Genomic DNA, 21,802 nt, shown 5'->3' with positions numbered 1-21,802 from the left:
ACATCTGAATGCGGACTTTGATCGTTGGCAGACTTTGCGACTTTGCAGGGCATTATTACACAATTTGGGCCTATCCTCCCATGATATGCACACCTGTAAACTTAACAGCAGAAGATATCAGTGATTTTTTTAAATATATCCTGTGCAGGTTTGTAACTGCAATTGCATTCTCAAGTTTCTGTGTTTAATGAGGTCAGCTAGTGTACCACAGCCTATGTCTGTATCCCATTTAGCAATTAGTAAAAATAAGTTATTGTGTTTACATGGCACCTTTCAACACCTCTGGTCCTCGCATCTCAGAGTACTTTATAGCCATTGTAAACAAGAGGACATTTTTGTTGTCAGTGCAGGAACAGCAAAGTCCCTCAAATACCAGTGCAATGGAAACCAGGTAATCTATTTTTGGTTAAAGGACAAATATTCATCAGTATAGTAAGATTTCACAAACTTTGACGAAATGGTTTTGTTCTCTCACTAGATTCTATAATGACTGCATGAAAAAAGCTGATTAACATGTCGTATGAATAATAAAACTGAGTGAAGTTGGATTTATAACCATTAATACTGTTGCACTGCAAAGTATTGTGAACCCTTTAATCATCCAAATTATCAATGAGAAAAAAAAACTTTGTGATAGTCGCCTGGAAATTAAATGGAACTTCTTTGGGTTGAAGGGCCATATTCCACACTGTATCATTCTGACTCTATGACTCTATTTTCAAAGTGAGGTAGATAGGAAAAAAATTGAAATGGTAAATATAAAAAGCACAGAACATATAAATGCAAAGACCTGTTCTTTATTGAAAGACAAGCAGTAAAATAAACCTAGATTACATTTCACTATTCTGCCTCTGTTGCAAGCTGTGTAATTTGACATTATATAACAACAGTCTGTCTGTCCTTTCTTTCTTTATGTTTAAATAAGTGTTAAATGTATGTTTTTCGTGTTCTTTTGCTTGTTTTATGTTGGATTGGGGGGGTGGGGGAAACGTTTTTTAAATCTACCCCGACGGAGATGCGATTTTTTTCTGTATCGTATCTCTGTCCGTACTGCAGCCTAACATCGAGGAGTTAGCGGCCTTTGCTGGAGATCGACCGGGAGCTCCATCGCAGGTGCCTGTGGACTTACCATCACGGAGCCCGCGATCCCTTTGCCAGGAATCGACCTCAGAGCTCCAACCGTGGGTGCGTGCGGACTTAACATCATGGAGCCCGCGGTCTCTGGTCAGAGCCCGAATTCGGGAACTCCAAGCCAAGGGAGTTTCGACTGCCCCAACGCGGGAGTTTCGATCGCCCAGATGCGGGGGTTTAGATCGCCCCAACGCGGGAGTTTAGACCGCCCCAATGCGGGGGCTTCGACCACCCCAACGCGGGGGCTTCGACCGCCTTATGCGGGAAATTTGATCACCCCAACGCGGGGGCTTCGACCGTCGGCTGCGGGAGATTTGATCGCCATGACTGCAGACGGTTCGACTGCCCCAACCACGGGAGAATAAAGAGGAAGAAGATTGGACGTTTTTGCCTTCCTTCACAGTGAGGAATGTGGGGAATCCGCTGTGGTGGATGTTTATGTTAACTTTTATGTAGTTGTGTGTCTTGTTGCTTTTTTTGTGTATGGCTGTATGGTAATTCGCAGATCACTGCACCTTAATTGGTATGTGACAATAAAAGACCTTTGAGACCTTTGAAACCTTTAATTGTCTGTGTGTATATTGTGTTGCCCATTGACATTGTAGCGAGGAATGATCTTGCATGGGACTGGCATGTATGTTGATACAGCCATGAGCATGATTTAGGTGGACATAAGTATCTCAGTGGGACAGGCGGCATCTCTGGAGAGAAAGAATGGGTGACGTGTCGTGTCTGGAAACGTCACCCATTCCTTTTCTGCAGCGATGCTGCCTGTCCCACTGAGTTACCAGCATTTTGTGCCTATCTTCGATTTAAACCAGCATCTGCAGTTCGGTCCTAAGCATAAATTTAAGTGTATGGCTGAGTTTCTTATCACACCATGTTACTGTTAAATTCTAAACCAAGAATTGTATGACTGGAATTTGTTTGTATGATTTTGTCTACAATCTTGTTGTATGTTTCCAAACGAAAATCATTTAACTGGCATTAACTAATAGGAGTGGCTTTGTGCTGTTGAATTATTATTACTGGAAGATGAAGTTTTATACATTGACATTAATAGTCATTAGGAAAGAATGGAGACATTGCCATCTGTGTTGACTCGATACAAATTCAGGTTCAAGACATAAAAACGTTAGTGCTCAAAGTTTCCTTTTTTGTCATGATTTTCTTTTTGGTCAGTGCTTATGTTTGTAAGTTCAAGGATGCTTTGCTGGGGTGGAACATTTTAGCAATTTTGGCAGAATCGGTAGCGTCAAGATATTCCAGGTTAAAATGGAATAGTGTTCCATTGACTATTTTCCATTGGCATGCTTTATCCTCGCCTCTAGAAATGAATCTTTGGTGCACCTTATGATATTTCTGTTTCATTAACCATGGTTATAGGTTTGTTATGTTTACAAATGCGATTTGAATAAATATGCATTAGCGAACACTGACTAATGAAGCATGGCAGAATAACAGGCCCTTGGTTCACCATGTCTTCATGAATCTCAATGCCAAATTAAAATGAATTCTCATAATCCTCCACATGGTCCACATCACGCCTCACTCTGGCTAAAGAAAGCAAGACCACCACAACCAATTGCAAGCTTGTCATGAACAAGCAGGATGCTTCCGTACGAGTAGTGACAAAAGTGGCTCCATTGAGCAACTCTTCGTGGAAATAGAAGAATTCATACAAATAGTGACATTGTGATGTCACAAATCATTGATGTGTTTATTTTTTCACGAGTTTACACTTTATTTTGTAACTAATATACATCTTGGCACAATCCTACAACATCCAATGTTCTCGATCTTTCATGACTGGCATCCAAAACATCGACATAAATTGTTGATCTTAGAGGAACAATTATGAGCAGAAATGCCCTGAGTCCATTTGCCATGCAAGATTCAACATAGTCTGATTAGCACTGCATTATCAGCAGCAGTTCACCTGGATCTGTGCCTCATCTTTCATCCTTTATGCTTCAATCTGCGCGCACGCTTCTTCCGCCACTTTGCTCGCATCTTGTCAGAGACCTCAGGCGCCCACCAGCGAATATGGTGGTGTGTTGTGTGGTCAACAACATCTGATCAAATGCCATCACAAAATGTCCCTCCTCAAGTGTATTGGAGCTGAATTGGAGGAGAAATTACGTATTTTAGTGATTTGTATGTTGAATTCATGGTAAGTTGTGAAGGAAAATTGTGCATCATATCAGATAAGGTGACATATAAAGAAAAAAAGATATTATCCGAATTTGGAATTGGTGAAATCCTTTAGTGCGAAGTGTTAGGCAGGAGCTTATAAAAATTTAATACAGAGATTTTAATGGAATATGGCTCAATATTCAGGCTTAGGGGTGACGGTACTCCTATGACAGCTCGTATCGCATTTGAAATAGTATTATTGTACCCAGTGGAGAGAAGCAAATATTTAATGTTTTAAATTCAATGTTAAAATTTCCTACGTTTATTCATAATTGGTGATGGATGAAGGTACCTATTGCTCCATCCCTCATCCTCACTGGAAAATCAGACTAATTGGCTCCGCTCCTTCTTCCTGTGATTGAAGAATGCATCTCCTACATAGAGCTGGTCTAGGGAGACAGAGGAACGACGCCGCGACTGCTTGACATCTGTAGACTGACCAAGACCATTTGAATGTCCCCTAACCAGAAGCTATAGATAAACCAGGAGTTTCACAACTACTCACCAGATCTTGGGCATTCTGGCAATGGAGAGTCGTAGAGGAAGTCCAGGTACGACTTTGATAATGCCATCAGAAAGGCAGAGACACTTTTTGTGTAATCTGAGAGATAAGCCAGACATTTGGCAGTAGTGGCAGAGCCATCACTTTCTATAAGGTAAAACCAGGTAGGAGCTCAAGCAACAGTGAGGTGTCATTCCCAGACAAGCTCAATGCTTTCTACGCTCACTTCAAAAGAGAGATTATCGAAGTATCTCGTGACCCCAAAGCCCCGGTGTCATTGAGGCTGATGCCAGAAATTCTTTGTTGGGGTGAACCCTCGGAAAGTATTTAACCCCGTGATGTACCTGGCTGCACACTTAAAACCTGTGCAGACCAACTGGAGTTGCTGCATACGATGTCAACATCTCATTACTAAGGTCTGAAGTTCCCACCTGCTTGAAACAGATATCAATAATACCAGTGTCAATGGAGGATAAGGTGACACGCCTCAATGATTACTGACTGGTGGCATCAAAGTCTGTGGTGATGAAGTGCTTTGAGAGGTTGCTCCTGCTTTGGTTAGGATCTGGACTCACTCTAGTTCATACACCACCATAATAGATCAACTGAAATGTAATCTCACGATGTCCACTCTGCACTGGACTATTTGGACAATAGGACATGTAAGTCCGGCTGACTTTCATCAACTACATCTCGGCATTCAACACCATCATCACCTCCAAGCTTGTCATCAAACTTAGAGAACTCTCCTCATCCCTATGTAACTGGATCTGAGAATTCCTCAATGGCAGACCACAACCAGTACGCTTTGGCAGTCACACTTCCTCCTCGAGAACCATCAAAACAGGGCCACCTCACGGCTCTGTGCTCCGTCCTCTTTTCTACTCTTTTTATATCCATGCCCATGTAGCCAGATACATTCCAACACCTTCTTTAAATTTGCTGATGATACCATAGTTGTTGGATGAATAATGGTAAGATCAGTCAGAGTACAGGAGGGAGATCTGAAAATCAGATTGAATTGTGCTAGAACAACACTCTTGCTTTCAACATGAGCAAGACCAAGGGGCTGATTGTTGACATGATGACATCATAAGGGGAAAGCCAGTGATCCAGGGGCCTGTCCTCATTGACGGGAAGGTGGTGGAGAGGGTTTATATCTTCAAGTTCCTTGGCATGCCTATCTCAAAAGATCTATGCTGGGCCCAGTACATTGTAAACTCATGTAATGAGTAAGCTCACAAAGTAAGCTCATCAATGCCTCCACAAAAGATTGAGAGATTTGGTATTTTGACGACCACTCCATCCAGCAGGTGTTCTCTGGAGAGCATACTGACTGGTTGCATCACTGCCTGATTTGGTAACTCAAAATGTCCAAGAACGAAGAAAGTGATTGACACTGCTCGGTCCATCATAGACACTGATCTCCACACAACTGAAGGGATCCATGGGAGGCTCTGCCTCAATAAGGCTGCCAATATCAAAAAAGACTCACACCGCCCTGGCCACTGTCTCATTTCACTAGTACCATCAGGTCAGAAGTACTATCAGAAGGTACAGAAGCTCCAAAACCATGATCACCAGGTTCAAGAACAGTATCCTCCTGGCAACCACCAGGCTTTTGAACACTACACAATACTAATCTCAGCAACTATGATCTTCTATGTGTTTTGCATTGTTTTGGTTACCTAGTAATAAACGTATTAATGTATTGCATTATTGATTGGTATATATATCTGTTTGTTATTGCATGTATGGGCCTGTTAAATTGCAGCAAGTAAAACTGTAATTGTTCCGTTGTCGATGCATATAATAATTAAACTCTTGACTCTTGACTCTTGAGACTCAGCAATGGGATGGTTGAATTTTTAGTTTATTTTAGTTTTCAAACAAGTAATTTTCTAACAGGTTCATAAAAATAGGAAAGACTGAACAAAGTAAGGATTACATTTTAACATCTGTACAATGTCATCAATAATATATGAATGATTAATTTCAGTATTGGCCATCCTGAAACTCCCTTTACATCCAAATCAAAAGAGCATTCTGGCATTGATGCTGCCAGATGTCTCAGCGTGTAATCACGTACACAGGGTGTCGATGTGTCTTCATTTATATTTTTCAATTGTTGCATGTGTTAATTGCTTTCTATAGCTATTTTTCTGACGCAGAATCAGTTTAGTTTTTAGTTTAGAGATACAGCGCGGAAACAGGCCCTTCGGCCCACCGAGTCCACGCCGACCAGCGATCCCCGCACATTGACACAATCTTACACACATTAGGGACAATTTACATTCATACCAAGCCAATTAAACTACAAACCTGTACGTCTTTGGAGTGTGGGAGGAAGGTGAGGATCTCTGAGAAAACCCACGCAGTCACGGTGAGAACGTACAAACTCCATACGAACCTGGGTCTCTGGTACTGAAAGCGCTGTAAGGCAGCAATTCTACCACTGTGTCGCCATGCCGCCCGTCTTTCAGGCTAGTCAGTGAAATGCTGGCTGCATCCCCCACACTCATAGTTGAGAACCCTTTGCATTGACAGACACTGTACCCTGGTGCCATGATGAAATTGCAGTGTGACCTGCCAACTCATCTGAACTGCTGGAGCGAGTAGCCCTGTACACTCACTGCTCTGTTACACTTAGATTGATTTTGTTTTGAGAAGTCAGCAGCTCCAGCTATTAATGAGCAGAAAAATCTATTCCTGTGTTACAATGTGGCTGCTTTATACATGCTGCCAAATTTAATTGTCCATCTCAAGTCAGAATAATTTTCTCCAAATAACGTTGTTTAAATAAAATACACTAAATATTTTCTCTGTAAAGCTCGCTCTATTTGTATATGACTATTAATATACTTTCTTTACCATTACGATCTGTGAAGTTTGTAAAACCCTTGACAGTTTTAAAATTTACATTTATTTATGTAAGAAAGAATGGAATGGGAAAGGGCATTTGGCTCACCAGGCCCACAGTCTGTCCTGTGGTGGATTCTATTCCATGTTTTAAATCTTATGTAACTAAATCCGGCATTAGCATGTCCTTGCACCATGAGGTAATCAGACAGAAATAGAATATTCATCAATTCTTACAGATCTACTAATCAATCCTCTGCCACTGGTTCCTACAGGAAACATTTCTTATTTCCTCATATTATGTTTTTGAAATATTGGATATTCAATCAGTATGACCTCCCCAGATCTCTTTTCCCAGCCAAATATTTAACTGGTAAACTTTTGAGGAATTAATTGTCACTGTTGTCAGTTGTGTATCCACACTTTAATATTAGCCTCTCAGTAGTATAACAGTATTAGCATCTTTGATGCATAATCATCCCTTGACACTTTCGCAGTTCAGAGCTGGATTCAGAAAAGAACGGGATGGTAAGTACGCAACGTGAAGTAAAGAGATAACAACTAAAATTGGGGAAGGACAAAAGATATGGTGATACTGCATCATTTCCAGTCTTATCTATTACATTTGGTACCCTACAATGTGGCCACCTGTCCACCAGCTAGACCAAGTGTAGAATACACAACCAATTTGCCAAACACCTCTGCTCTGTCTGGTAGGGTCTGCTGGATCACTCGCCTTAGTCACACAGCATGGAAACAGGCCTGTTGGATGCTGTGGCATTATTCAAAAAAGAACAAGAGGTACTCCTTCCATTTAGCTTCACATTTTGTGCTTTTTTTCTTAATACTCGGCCGTTTGTCTTCTTTCCAAATCTAGCCTTTGTCCATCCATTGGCCAATAAAAAAAATGCTCACCTATATCCACCTATCACTTGCCTGACATAATCCTGTCCTCACGTCTCTCACAGTGTTCTCCCTCTTACTGAATCAGTCTAAAGAGGGGTCCCAACCCAAATGTCACCTAGATAGAGTCATAGTCATACAGCGTGGAAACAGGCCCTTTAGCCCAACTTGCCCACACTGTCCAACATCCCCACCTACACTGGTCCCACCTGCCTGCATTTGGCCCATATCCCTCGATACCTGACCTATCCATGTACCTGTCTAAATGTTTCTTAAATGCTGCAATAGTATCTGTTTCAACTACTTCCTCCAGCAGCCCGTTCTATATACCCACCACCCTTTGTATGATAAAATTACCCTCAGGCATCTATTACATTCCCCCCCCCCCCCCCCCCCCCCCCCTCACCTTCTTAACCTATGTCCTCTCGTTCTCTATTCCCTTACTCTGGGCAAGAGACTCTGTACATTTACCTGATCTATTCCTTTCATGATTTTGTATACCTCTATAAGATCACCCCTCATCCTCCTGTGCTCTAAGGAATAGAGTCCTAGCCTGTTCAACCTCTCCCTATAGCTCAGGCCCTTGAGTCCTGGCAACATCCTCGTAAATCTCTCTGCACCCTTTCCAGCTTGACAACATCTTTCCTTTCACATGGTGCCCAGAACTGAACACAATATTCTAAATGTGGCCCCACCAACACCTTATATAACTGCAACATGACCTCCCAACTTCTATAACATTTTAACTACCCATTCCCATGTTCTGGGCCTACTCCTTTGGCAGATTGAGGGCTCCGCAAACTGGAAGGACAACTCCTCATAAAAATGCTCACCTAAAAGGTTGCAGCCATTTCTCCAACCCCCACATCCTGTTTCTTTCCCCTCCTCCTTACCTTCATCTCTCACCGTTCCAATCCCCGAGTCCCCCATTTCCCATTTATCCCCACCACTTTCTCCATCCCCTGCCCCCTCCCCCCTTCTACCCATCTCCATCTTTCTCCATCCCAGTTTACATTTAGGTCCCCTTCTTCTTTCCTTACCTGACTCCCTTTTCACCTCCAGTCTTTGTCACCATCTCACACATCTGCTAATCACCCCTGCTCACCAGTACCCAGCTATAACTTGCCAGTATTTGACTTAACCTTGCTTCCCTTTGGCCCCCCTTCCCGCCCACTATTCCTTCAGTCTAAAGATGTCTCCAGACCCAAAATATTGTCTATCCATTTCCCCCCATAGATGTTGCTGACATTTCTCGACACAAATGTTGCCTGACTCGCTGAGTTCATCCAGCAGGTTGTTTTTTTGACGTTGACAGTAATGTATGTTTCAGTGAAGAGATTTATTGACACACAGAGAGACGTGCAGTAATATTGGAGAGAGGGGTGTTAGTTGAACAGGACCTTGTACAGCACTCATTATGGGCATATCTGGTCTTGGTAATGTTAACCATTACACTTGTGGACTTTTGTGTTAAATATGTTTCACATGACCTTTGGGAAAGAAACCTGCTGCCTTTAGCCAGTCTGGCCTGTTATTGACTAGTCTCTCCTAATATTGTTGATCATTGGATTAATGATATAAAGTGCTGTACATCTCATCATTATTTGATATCTGGCCTATTGTGGTCATATCATCTGTGAGTTTGTAAATTGAGTTGGATTTTGTATTTGGCTGTACAGTCGGTGTTTGAGAATTATCATAGTGGATGATTTGTCACCTATCCTCAGAAGGTTGAGGAAATTTGGTGTCAAAGAATGCTCTGGCTTATCTCTACAGGTATAGAGAGCACACTGTCTGTTTATATCACAGGCTGGTTCAGCAAGTCGAATGCCCAGGAATAAAGGAGGCTGCAGAAAGTGGAGGTAATTGACCAGTCCTTCACAGATATTGACCTCCCCACCATCGAAGGGATCTACAGAAAGTGCTGCCTCAAGGTCAGCTAATATCATCAAAGATCCACACCACCCTGGTCATGCACTCCTCTCTCTGCTACCATCGGGAGTAGGTGCAGGAGACTAAGAAATGTTACCTCCAGGTTCAAGAACAGCTTCTTCCCATCAACCATCATCAGGCTCTTGAACATGGCATAATCCTAACCACATCTCTTCCTCCACAACAAACGACTGTGGACTTTGTGAAGATTGCACTATGTACTTCAGTGTGCACTATTACAGTCTGGTTACCTAGTAATAGCTGATAATTTATTGTATTATTGTTTTGTACGTTCATTTGCTGTGTTGTTGCGTTAATATACATGTAAAGCTGCAGCAAGTAAGAATGCGATTGTAATGGTCCTGGTGCATCTGATATTCAAACACTCCTGACTGTACTATTTCCAAAAGCAGTTTTGTGTGTGTCTGTGATAGAAACATAGAAACATAGAAATTAGGTGCAGGAGTAGGCCATTCGGCCCTTCGAGCCTGCACCGCCATTCAATATGATCATGGCTGATCATCCAACTCAGTATCCCGTACCTGCCTTCTCTCCATACCCCCTGATCCCCTTAGCCACAAGGGCCACAATAACTCCCTCTTAAATATAGCCAATGAACTGGCCTCAACTACCCTCTCTGGCAGAGAGTTCCAGAGATTCACCACTCTCTGTGTGAAAAAAGTTCTTCTCATCTCGGTTTTAAAGGATTTCCCCCTTATCCTTAAGCTGTGACCCCTTGTCCTGGACTTCCCTAACATCGGGAACAATCTTCCTGCATCTAGCCTGTCCAACCCCTTAAGAATTTTGTAAGTTTCTATAAGATCCCCTCTCAATCTCCTAAATTCTAGAGAGTATAAACCAAGTCATCCAGTCTTTCTTCATAAGATAGTCCTGACATCCTAGGAATCAGTCTGGTGAACCGTCTCTGCACTCCCTCTATGGCAATAATGTCCTTCCTCAGATTTGGAGACCAAAACTGTACGCAATACTCCAGGTGTGGTCTCACCAAGATCCTGTACAACTGCAGTAGAACCTCCCTGCTCCTATACTCAAATCCTTTTGCAATGAAAGCTAACATACCATTCGCCTTCTTGCTCCAACCCAAGTTACCATTTCTAAGCAGCATTCTGACATGCTGTTGACTGACTAACAACAGACAGGAGACAAAATCCGAATGCTTAGATCTGTAGAGATTAAAACTGTGTTTTAGCCAATCGAGTTATTGGTTAATTGGTATTTGTAATTTGTGAGTCAAAATGATCGAATTGAAACGAATGTACAGATCCTCCCCTGGTTATGAACACCTGACTTGTTCAGAGCCCATACATAAGAGCGAGCGTTTGTGAGATTGGCAGGTTGGATTTGACAACTGCTGCATGCCGGCAGGCATGATCTGCCGTGTGGGAACCTGGTTTAAGCCTACATCTGACAATGTAGTTAATGTGGTCATTAAATTTGTTTTTAACACCAAAATTCATGGTAAGTGGTTGGCTTGGAAGGTTATCTAAGTTTACAAAAAGATCTGGATCCATTAAGGATAAGGGAGAAGTCTTTTAGGACCGAGATGAGAAAATGATTTTTTACACAGAGTGTGGTGAATCTGTGGAATTCTCTGCCACAGAAGGTAGTTGAGGCCAGTTCATTGGCTATATTTAAGAGGGAGTTAGATGTGGCCCTTGTGGCTAAAGGGATCGGGGGGTATAGAGAGAGGGCAGGTACAGGATACTGAGTTGGATGATCAGCCATGATCATATTGAATGGCGGTGCAGGCTCGAAGGGCTGAATGGCCTACTCCTGCACCTATTTTCTATGTTTCTATGTTTCTATTAAGAACGTAGTCAAAGAATGGCAGATATAATTTAAGTGTGAGATGATGCATTTTGGTAAGTCAAACCAGGGCAGGACATACATAGTGAATGATAGGGCCATGTAGAGTATTGTAGAACAGAGAGACATAGAGGCACAATTCCACAGTTTATTGAAAGCGACCACACAGGTGGATAATTGGTGAAGAAACCATTTGGCATCCTTGCTTTCATCAGTACGAGTACAGAATACAGGAGCTTGTGGTGGCACCTGGTGACAACCCAAGGCCACAACGAATCATCGGCTCTAGAGGGCAGCGTCTTGGTGTGGGAGGCGCTAGTCACGGGTGCGGTACCTGATGTTTTATTTATTTTTTTAATTTTATTTTTTTTTATTTTTTATTAGCAGTACAGTAAATTACATTAATACATCACATATATCTTTTTACATTATGTTGTACCACTTCATTTTTTGAGCTTTAAAAAAGATAGAAATAAAAGAAGTAAGGAAAATAAGCAAGAGTCGAGAAAGTGCAGGAAAGTGTTGGGAGAAGAGAGCCCCTTAGGGAAGGAATTAGAGAAGGAAGTAAAGAAAAGAAATAAGACCCTAGAAAGAAAAGAAAAAAAAGAAGAAAGGAAAATCAATCGCTCTATTGTAACACAAAACTCCGCAAAAAAGGATATACCAACCGTGTTTTTATTAAAAGTTTATTTTATACCCCCCGTTACCAGATCCTGGTAGCCTTTATGTTTTAACTTATTATTGCACCTTATGCTTGTAATAGTTCCATAAATGCAGACCACGTCTTTTGGAAGTGATCTGCTTTGCCTGCTAGGAGGAGTCTCATCTCTTCCAAGTGTAGTGTTTCGAACATGTTTGAAATCCACATTTTTATTGTTGGTATTGGAGCATTTTTCCAAAATTTGAGTATAAGCTTTTTCCCATTATTAGCCCGTAATTAAGTAAGTTCTTTTGAAACATATTTAATTCTGGGTTGCCTTCCGATATTCCAAAAATGATCCATTCTGCTTTGGGTAGTAGTTTTGTTTTAAATAATTTTGTGAAGATTTCAAATATTTTGTTCCAGAATTTTTGAATTTTTATACAGAAAACAAAAGAGTGCGCTATGTTAGCTTCTTGTGACTGACATTTATCACAAATGGGTGAGACATTGGGGAAGAGTTTATTTATTTTAGTTTTTGAATAATATAGTCTATGTAATGTTTTATATTGGATTAGAGTGTGTCGGACGTTGATCGAACATTTATGCACATATAGTAAGTGTTTATCCCAGCTCTCTTTTGATTTGGTATTTAAGGCCGGGCAACGCCCGTGACCTTGGATGAGTAGGAAGCTGTATTAGAGAGATTAAACACCTCTAGTGTACACAACTCGTGTCCGACTAGTTTTTGGCTGGACTCCTGCGAGTCCCCGCTACAAACTACAGATGCACAAGAAGTTGATGAGACAACATTTGGAGTGTTGTGTGCACTTCTGGTTGGCCTGCAATATTAAGGATGCCATTATGTTGGAAAGGGTTCAGAAAAAAATCACCAGGATGTTGCCAGAACTCAGCTTGAGTTAATCAGAGATGTTGGATAGTCTAAGACTTTTTCTCCTGGAACGCACGAGGCTGAGGGATGAACTTAGAGATACACAAAGTAATGAGAAGCAGAGATAAGGTGAATGTCACAGCCTTTTGCCTGGGTAGAGGAGTTCAGAACAAGAGGGCATAAATTTAAGGTGAGTGGGGACAGCTGAGGATCAATTCATGCAGAGGGAGCTGCATTTATGGAACAAAACTCTACAAGGTCCTCCCATTCACTGCCAGCAGAAGGTGTAGAGGCTCGTAAAATGGTGATATTTAAAAAAGATTTATTCACGTTTATGGGTAGGAAATGATCAGAGGGATATGTCCAAATGCAGACAAATGGGTCTAGCTTAGCTGTAAAACCTGGTTGGTATGGACGAGTTGTGCTGAAGGGCATGTTTCTATGACTGTGACTCTCTGGCTCTATCTGAATGGTTGCATTGAATGTAACTACACATTGTCCTTGGTTCTCCTATATTTTTATTTAAATGTGTTGCTGGGGGGTATTTCTGACCTGCGAGCCGTTTGTGTTATGAACTGTTCTAGGAAGAGAGCACTGTGGTAACCTGGGGAGGACCTGCATAGAGATTTCCCCCAATTACTTTGCAGGACGGGCAAGTAAATCCTGCATTATTCTTTCAAAGGTCCGGGGTGTGCAGGTTCGGAACTGCAGCGTTTTTTACATTTGGATTTGTGCGGAGAAAGCAAACTCACCCCAGGTTTTCATTCTGTTGCAGCAAATGGTGGTTACAGCCCGTACTATACTGCATCCAGCAAGAGGGATGAAATGAACCATGTCATGAGGAATGAGGCAATAGCAACAGCCAGCTTGGAGCCTGTAAATCATTCAGGAAATCACATCAGCACCTTTCTGTCTTCATCCCATGGCAGTCGCCAACTGACTCTGCCCCATTCTGACAGGTTATTTTCTCCCACCATAATATATGTTGTATATGTTAAAAATGTGCATGTTCATGAAGGATTCCAACCTGAACCATTAAACTGTATTGATTCCTCAACATTTAGATCTTCTCTGTATTTGCAATATGCTGGTAATTAAAAGAGTGTCCTCATCAAGTAAGCAGGCTAGCCCAATTGTTCCTTGCACTTACTACAAATTCCACTTTAATTTTATCTTCTCCTCTTCTGAAAGACTCTTATTGCTAAATATTATTTACTAAGAATAAGAGGTCTAATAACAAAGGCAGGTGAATGGAATTAGTTCACAATCTTAACAGCATTGTGGATATACCCAGACATCAAGGACAGCAGCAGTTTCAATATGGTAGCTCTCTAGGTCAATCACGGATGGGCAATTAAACACTGGCTCGGTTGAGAAGCCCACACCCCTTCAATTAATATAAATATATATTTTTTAATTCAGCCATGAACGGACAGAAAGGCAGAACAGATTTGAGAGCAGAATGGTCCACGCCTGTTCCTAGAAAAACAAAGGATCACTTGAGGAACGCTGTTTCCCCGGATTTCCCTCGGTCTTCGATCCAATCAACCACACATATTGAGGATCCATAGATTAACTCCCTCAAGTTCAATTTTTCTTCACAGTCTTTTATCGAAGAATAGCAAAGTTTACCATGAGAAGATATCATTGTACAATTACTCTCCTGTTCCATTGCAATTACTCCCAGCATTGTCCATGTGGTGTGTAATTGACATTGTGCAAGTACCATGCAATCTTTCTTGTACCAGACTCAAGGAACCTTCATGTGCAAGGCTGGACAACAAGTGCTCTCAGTCTGTTTAATCACAAGTGATCTAATATCATGGTCTGTCCTAATGTGCAGACAGATTATTTTTCCCACAACATAACTGGAATCTGTCCCAGACACAAACGCCTGTCCAGTTTTTACTTTTAAGCCCAGAGACACTGAGATTTGTAATTGACTGTTTTACCAGCATCCAAAAGAGTTCAGTAACAGTATAGAATTTCATAGTAAATAGTTTTTGAAATTTCAGATTATCACCACCTACAGTTTTTTTCTTTTGAACTGTGAATTGCATCTTTTGTTTTCCTGCTTTGTAAGGCTTATCTCTCAATTGAGTCTTTGGGGAAAAAAATGCATTTTCTATGAATCATAGTTGTTAACAAATGAACTTTAGAAGGCTACTTTTGTTCAGAAGAATATAAAAATCAAACAGGGTGACAGTAACCAATTCGTAAATAGATTCTGGAGCATTCTATTATTGTTATGACATATAAATGGTTGATAGAGATATTTGATACATTATGTATTGCTTTTGGGTTTTTTTTGTTAGACAAGTGCTGAATACCTTCCATAAATGACATAATGTGAATCATAAGTTGTTTTGTTTTTGGGATGTACCTACATTTAAAAAATCTATCAATAAACATACAGAGTGACTGATAAAAAATGTTTGAATTCAATTGTTTTAACCTGAAGTTTCAACAAGGTTATGGATGTTTTCCAGATTGCTTGCTCCTCAGATTCCAATGTCTCCCAGCACCCTACGCTTGGATGAAAACCTCCCAAATCTGCACATCAAACAGGAATGGCCACAACTCCTTTCTGAGAGTGAAGGGCTTTCGAGTCATTCTGAGATAGGGGGTGCCAGCAGTCTGCCATCAGAGGTTGAGGCATTAAACTGTGGCATCGCTGGTTCTTATTCATCATATTTCTTCAGCAATGACAGTAGCTCCTCACTGGGGTTTATGTCCAGTGCCAGCCCTCGTCAAGTGAGTAAACTTCAACTGGGCAATGGGAAGAAACGATCCCTTTCCATTTCGCCTCTTTCGAACGATGGGCTCGACATCACCGCCATCATTCGCACCTCTCCCACAGCACTTATCGCTCGCGTCAACGGGTTGAGGAGCAATCCCAACAGTTTGCTCCCTCAGTCTGGAGGAAGCCGAAAGAACAGCAGTGCGCAGTCCTGCTCTGTATTCGGCAGCCTGTGCAACTTGGCTTCCCCCAACTCATCCATGTCCTCATGCCCAACACGCAGTGCTGGACAAGAGCATACCGACGGCGACCATGTTCCTTTGCAGCAAGTGCAGGAAAACATGGACCTCAGTCTGGTCACGGGCAACATGATCGTTCAACATGGAGTGACAGAGGGTGGCAATAAAATTAACTTTTTCAAGCATGAGCCCATTGACGAATATTCACATGATACAAAACTATTTCAGCACCACCATGGTTCTCCTCCCCCATACCATTGCCAGCAGCACTTTGGTCAAGCCCATGGGACCATACCTCAGTTACACAGACAACTAGCCAATGGACAGATTCAACTTGAAGATGTAGGTGAGCTGGCCAAGAACTTTGGGAAGCAGGTCTGTCGATGGATCGATTGCAGTGCTATCTATGACCAGCAGGAGGAGCTGGTGAGGCACATCGAGAAAATGCACATTGACCAGCGTAAAGGAGAGGACTTTACTTGTTTTTGGGCTGGGTGTGTGAGGCGATACAGGCCCTTTAATGCTCGCTACAAGCTCCTGATACACATGAGGGTTCATTCTGGAGAAAAGCCTAATAAATGCATGGTAAGTCTATTTACATTATTGTTGCCATGAATCCCAGAAAATGCATCAGTGTACAAGTTGTTTAAGAAAGAACTGCGGATGCTGGAAAAATCGAAGGTAGACAAAAATGCTGGAGAAACTCAGCGGGTGAGGCAGCATCTATGGAGAGAAGGACTAAATAGGTGACATTTCGGATCAGGCCCCCCCACCTCCACATCAGTCTGAAGAAGGGTCTCGACCCGAAACATCGCCTATTCCTTCGCTCCATAGATGCTGCCTCACGCGCTGAGTTTCTCCAGCATTTTTGTCTACCTTCAGTATACAGGTTAATTACTATTGTCGACACAAAGTGCTGGAGTAACTCAGCGGGACAGGCGGCACCTCGGGAGAGAAGGAATGGGTGACGTTTCGGGTCGAGACCTGAAACGTCACCCATTCGTTCTCACCAGAGATATTGTCTGTCCCACTGAGTTACTCCAGCATTGGTGTCTACCTTCGATTTAAACCAGCATCTTCATCTGTAATAGGTGATTCTCCTGCCATTGGCGGCTGTCAGTGGAAAGAGGTTTTATAATGTCCCATGAACTTGAACTGTGAAAGCGCAGCAGTTTAGAAATAGATTTTGGCCCTTCAAAGAAACTATGTTTTGGGGGGAAAGCTTTGATAATATAGGAGGGTGAATGACTCTAACAGTTGTGCTAGAGTTATTGATGAAATTTGGGTAATGAATCAAAAGGCATGGCTCACATTTTTGGAGAATGTTAGCTTATGTGTTTTTTTTTCCGCTCTGTAGGCCATGAGCTACAGTATATGCATGAAGCAAACTACTGGGGAAACTCAGCCAGTCAGGCCGCATCTGTGGAGGGAAATACATTGCCAATTTTGCAAGATGAGATTGTCCAGATGAAGGGTCTCAACCCAAGACATTGACTAACATTTATTTCCCTCCACCGATGCTGCCGGACCCACTGAGTTCCTCTGAACACAAGTTAAAGGAAAGGGAAGAGTCCTCCCATTGTGATGTAACTAAATTCAAGGTCTTGCAGCACCAAGAATGTGATGGTCACTGATCCATATAGTTCACCAGTCATGTTGTGCATACTGAAATGGAGACATGAGCAACAGCAGTCGCTGGGATCTGGAGCAAAAAACAAACGGATGAGATGCTAGAGCAGTATTTATTTTTCCTCAGCAGGACCCAAGGGGAGCAATAAGGCCTTGAGCATCTCGTCTCAAATCCCATGATATCATAAAGCCCAGAGATATTGTTGCATTTTTGAGAAAGCCGACGAGAGAGGCACGAGTGACTGTGTAAAAATTTTTATTGATTTGAAAGGCATATTCAACATAGGCAAACCTCATTGTTGTTTTTGTGTGTTTTCTTTGGTGGTGTTTCAAATATTCATTTTATTGTCAGTAAGTTCTTGTCTTTGAAACACAAGTGTGACCATATGCTGCTCCTATTTCTGCGCTGAATGATTTTGGATTAATACAATGGTGCTTCATGGATCAATATTTCATATCTTTATTATTGCAATTACTTTTCAGATGCTGGACAAAGTGAATGTTTTGGTTCCAGATAATTCAGATTTGGTTGTTATTAGTATATTGGTCAAAACTCTGATCAGTTCCTTGTTACTCTTTTTAATGAGTGCCATTTGATATGTCGTGATATGTTTGATCATAGGTTTAACCCAGTCTTCCACCACTAGGCTGGTTCCATAATTACCAACCAAGTAAGTTGATAGGTTGAGTAGGAAATGCGTAGGAAGGAACTGCAGATGCTGGCTTAAACCGAAGATAGACACAAAAAGCTGGAGTAACTCAGCGGGGCAGACAGCATCTCTGGAGAGGAGGAATGGGCGACATTTCGGGTCGAGACCCTTCTTCAGACTGATCACCTATTACTTCTCTCCAGAGGTGCTGCCTGTCCTGCTGAGGTACTCCAGCTTTTTGTGTCTATCTTCAGGTTGAGTAGGATACTACAGCAGAAGATTCTCAGATGTAATATGTTAGTGGATCTCAGTAGGGGTATCTTGAAATGGGTGGTAAAGCTAGGCAGGGTTACAGTTTTCCTGCCTTTGTTTTCGATTCAGTACTGCTTGCTGGCATCTGTGAGACATGCATGTGTATGTATATGTATATGTGCATGTCATATGGGTAGAATGCAGCTGGTCTCTGATGTCCTGTCAATATAGTCTACTGGGAGTCACGACTCCAGCTCAATCTAAATATAGCTTTAATAGGAGAAAGTAAAATTTCAGGGAAATAACATTATAATGATTTATAAAGCAACGTCATGTCTTCTGTTTGCAAGAATTTATATTCTGGCTGTGTAATAGCTGTCAAGTAGACGTCTCCCCAGATAACTTTAATAAAGATTTAAGAGCCTTTAGGAGAATTATGAAATATATTGCCTCTTTACCACAAGGAGTAGTCACTATCAAAACAAAGGGAATGATTAGTTCACTGATGAAATTCTATCCTTTTAATTCATTGATTAAAAAAATCCAACTCCACAATAATTACCTCGAAGGTTTTCAAGTCAGAGTTAGCTTAAATCAATGTTTGTCTTGGAAGTTTGATTTAATGATATCGTACATGAAACAAGAATTAAATAAAATTACAATAACATTCGGGTTAACTATAAAACATGACAGGATATTACATGAAATAGGATAAATTATGTGGTTTCCTTTCAAACATTTTCAGTGCCTCGAGCCAATTAGAAGCAGCAAGTTTAATGTTGTCTGACTGAAAATCAGCCTAATTTCTTACTTTGCTGTTTTCAGAAGCGGAGAAAAAGATAATCCATAAAGAAACTAATAGTTTCTAAGGAGCCGATTGTTCCTTTGGCCATGAGCCTGTTCCCAATATCAGATGCTGGCTAAATGTCAAGCAGCTGTTTTGATGAGAAAATTCTATTTGAACTCTCAATTCGTTTTTTTGGAAATAGTTACAGAGTGAATAATAAAGGGATTAAATATGTTTCTAAAAGCACATTGGAATTTTTAACTTAAATATCTCATAAATCACCTGTGAACAAATAGTTTGGATTCCAGGCTAATATTCAGACATTAATATTCAAGTTGCGTTGAACAGGTAACAAACACAAGTCTTGCCAGTGGATCTGTTCACTGTATTATATCATGCACTTTGCAATTCTAATTTCCCTCTCCTCAAGGCATTAGTCCAGTTGCTAGGATACTGTTCTGCAGACCTTGGCGGCTCCTGCAACCTTGCCAAAATGTCCACTCTTTAAATGCATGTCGAGGCTGCCAACGTCGGCAAGCAATGTACTTTAACTTGGGACTCCTTTCAAACTTTGCCTACAGTATAATACTTTCCACTAAAAAATACTGGACATTACCATTAATGAGAACCTTCCTTGCTCAGAGACCAGCCCAGTCTGGTAATAATGACTCTAAATTGACTTGGTCGAGATAAGCTTATTTGCGAACAATTAGACTAACAATTGAACCTGTGACTTTTGCCCCTTTATACTTACCTGCTGAGACATTTTCTGAGTTAATCTGTTACTTTAATTATCTACGCATGGAGAGGAACTGTACCAAATCCTCGATTTTACAGCAAACATAAGGATAACTGTGACAAGCATTCTCAAAGATTGTTACTTATATAGGTTATCTGGGGCATTGCTAAACAACAGGCTGAAGCAGAAAGGGTTTGAAATTAAGCTTAAGCAATCTCCCGTGAAGCTGCAGAACCGATTCTTCATTTGCATCTGTAAAATTGCACCCACCTTCAAGGTATATCCCCTCTAATTCTTGAATAACGAGTTTGAAAAATGATGGTAGGATTTCAGAGTCTCACTAAGTCTGTGGAAAAGCAGCTATTTTGCATTGTCCTATTATCCCATCATAGGGAGTGAATTACTTCAATTAAATATTAGGGCATAGTTATGATGTCACAACATTTCTGACATTTTTGAACTTGAATAAAGAAAAACATGCAAAGACATAAATTAGGAATGAATTTCAGGAAATGGCAAGCTATTTTTGAGCAATAAATTACTTTTGAGCTAAAGTCAGGTAATAATGTAGGTCCACCAAGCAGTTAATTTGCACAGGGCAGGTTCCTGCAAACCACAGTGAGGTGGATAATCATTTACAACGTTTGGCAGGATTCTTCCAGAACTTTCTTACTGTTTGAAAGGTGTGGTAGAAACATGTAAAGAGCACGAGAGAGGTGAGATGGTAACCTGTTTTAATGTCTCATCTGAGAGATGTACCTGCAATGCTGCAGGCAGCACACCTCTGTATTTTAGATTGTGTTCAAGTGCTACAGTAGGTCTTGGGGATATTACCAGCTCAGAAATGCATTGGGCAAATGTGCTATATTGTAGAAGAAGCACAGTTCACTAATATTAAATCTATTTATCTACTAATTCCACATTAGAGACCAATCAATTGACTTCTAATTGACTGGTAGAATCTTAGTCATAGCCATAGAGCTATACGGCACAGAAACAGGCCCTTTGGCCCAACATGTCCATGCCAACCAAGTGGGCTTGTTTGGCTTGTCTCTTTTGCCTGCATTTGCTCACTAGCCCTCTAAACTGGTCCTACCCATAAATCTGTCATAATCTATTTTAAAAGATGTAATTGTGTCAGCTTCAATAGCTTCCTCAGGCAGCTCATTCCAGATACACACAACCCTCTGAATGAAAAGGTTGCCCCTAAGGTCCTTGTTAAATATATCCCACCTCACTGTAAGCCTATGCACACTAGTTTTAGGATCCTCCACCCTGGGGAAAAGGCATTGAGTGTTTACGTTATACAAACCATCCATGATCTTGTACACCCCAATAAGACCATCTTCAACCTCTTATGCGCCAAAGAAATAAGTCACAGCCGTTCCAACCTCTCCCTATAACTCAAGCCACAAGACCACCTTTTCCAACTTGATAACATCCTTAGGTAGACACAAAACGCTGGAGTGACTCAGCGGGACCGGCAGCATCTCTGGAGGGAAGGAATGGGTGATGTTTCGGGTCGACTCCACTGACATCAGTCTGAAGAAGGGTCTCGACCCGAAACATCATCCATTCCTTCTCTCCAGAGATGCTGCCTGTCCCGCTGAGTTACTCCAGCATTTTGTGTCTACCTTTGATTTAAACCAGCATCTGCAGTTCTTTCCTACACACTTGATAACATCCTTCCTATATCTGGCGACCAGACTGTCTACATTCCTCCAAGTGTGATCTCATCAAACACATGTACAGCTGCATCATGATGTCCCAACCTTGGTACTCAATGCCCTTCCCAATGTAGGAAAAGTGTGCCAAAGGCATTTTTCAGTTCACTGCCCACCTGACTGCCCATTTTCGGGGATCCTGTAATCCCAGATCTCTCTG

General features: G+C 41.5%; 1 protein-coding gene across 5 annotated transcripts in view; it reads left to right on the top strand.

Moving 5' to 3' along the window:
• The window catches only part of LOC129701169 (zinc finger protein GLIS1-like), a 300,889-nt gene that overhangs the window by 124,169 nt on the left and 154,918 nt on the right, over nucleotides 1-21,802 (top strand). For all 5 annotated transcript variants that reach the window (XM_055642225.1, XM_055642224.1, XM_055642222.1 and 2 more), the window contains exons 2-3: nucleotides 13,658-13,841; nucleotides 15,372-16,446. In XM_055642225.1, the coding sequence (XP_055498200.1) occupies nucleotides 13,658-13,841; nucleotides 15,372-16,446 (1,259 nt within the window). The remainder of the gene's footprint in view (nucleotides 1-13,657; nucleotides 13,842-15,371; nucleotides 16,447-21,802) is intronic.

Source organism: Leucoraja erinacea, chromosome 10 (genome assembly GCF_028641065.1).
Source record: "Leucoraja erinacea ecotype New England chromosome 10, Leri_hhj_1, whole genome shotgun sequence".
In the NCBI taxonomy this organism is placed as follows: Eukaryota; Metazoa; Chordata; class Chondrichthyes; order Rajiformes; family Rajidae; genus Leucoraja; species Leucoraja erinaceus.
Note: the sequence above shows the minus strand (reverse complement) of the source record. Positions and strands in the feature narration are given on the sequence as shown.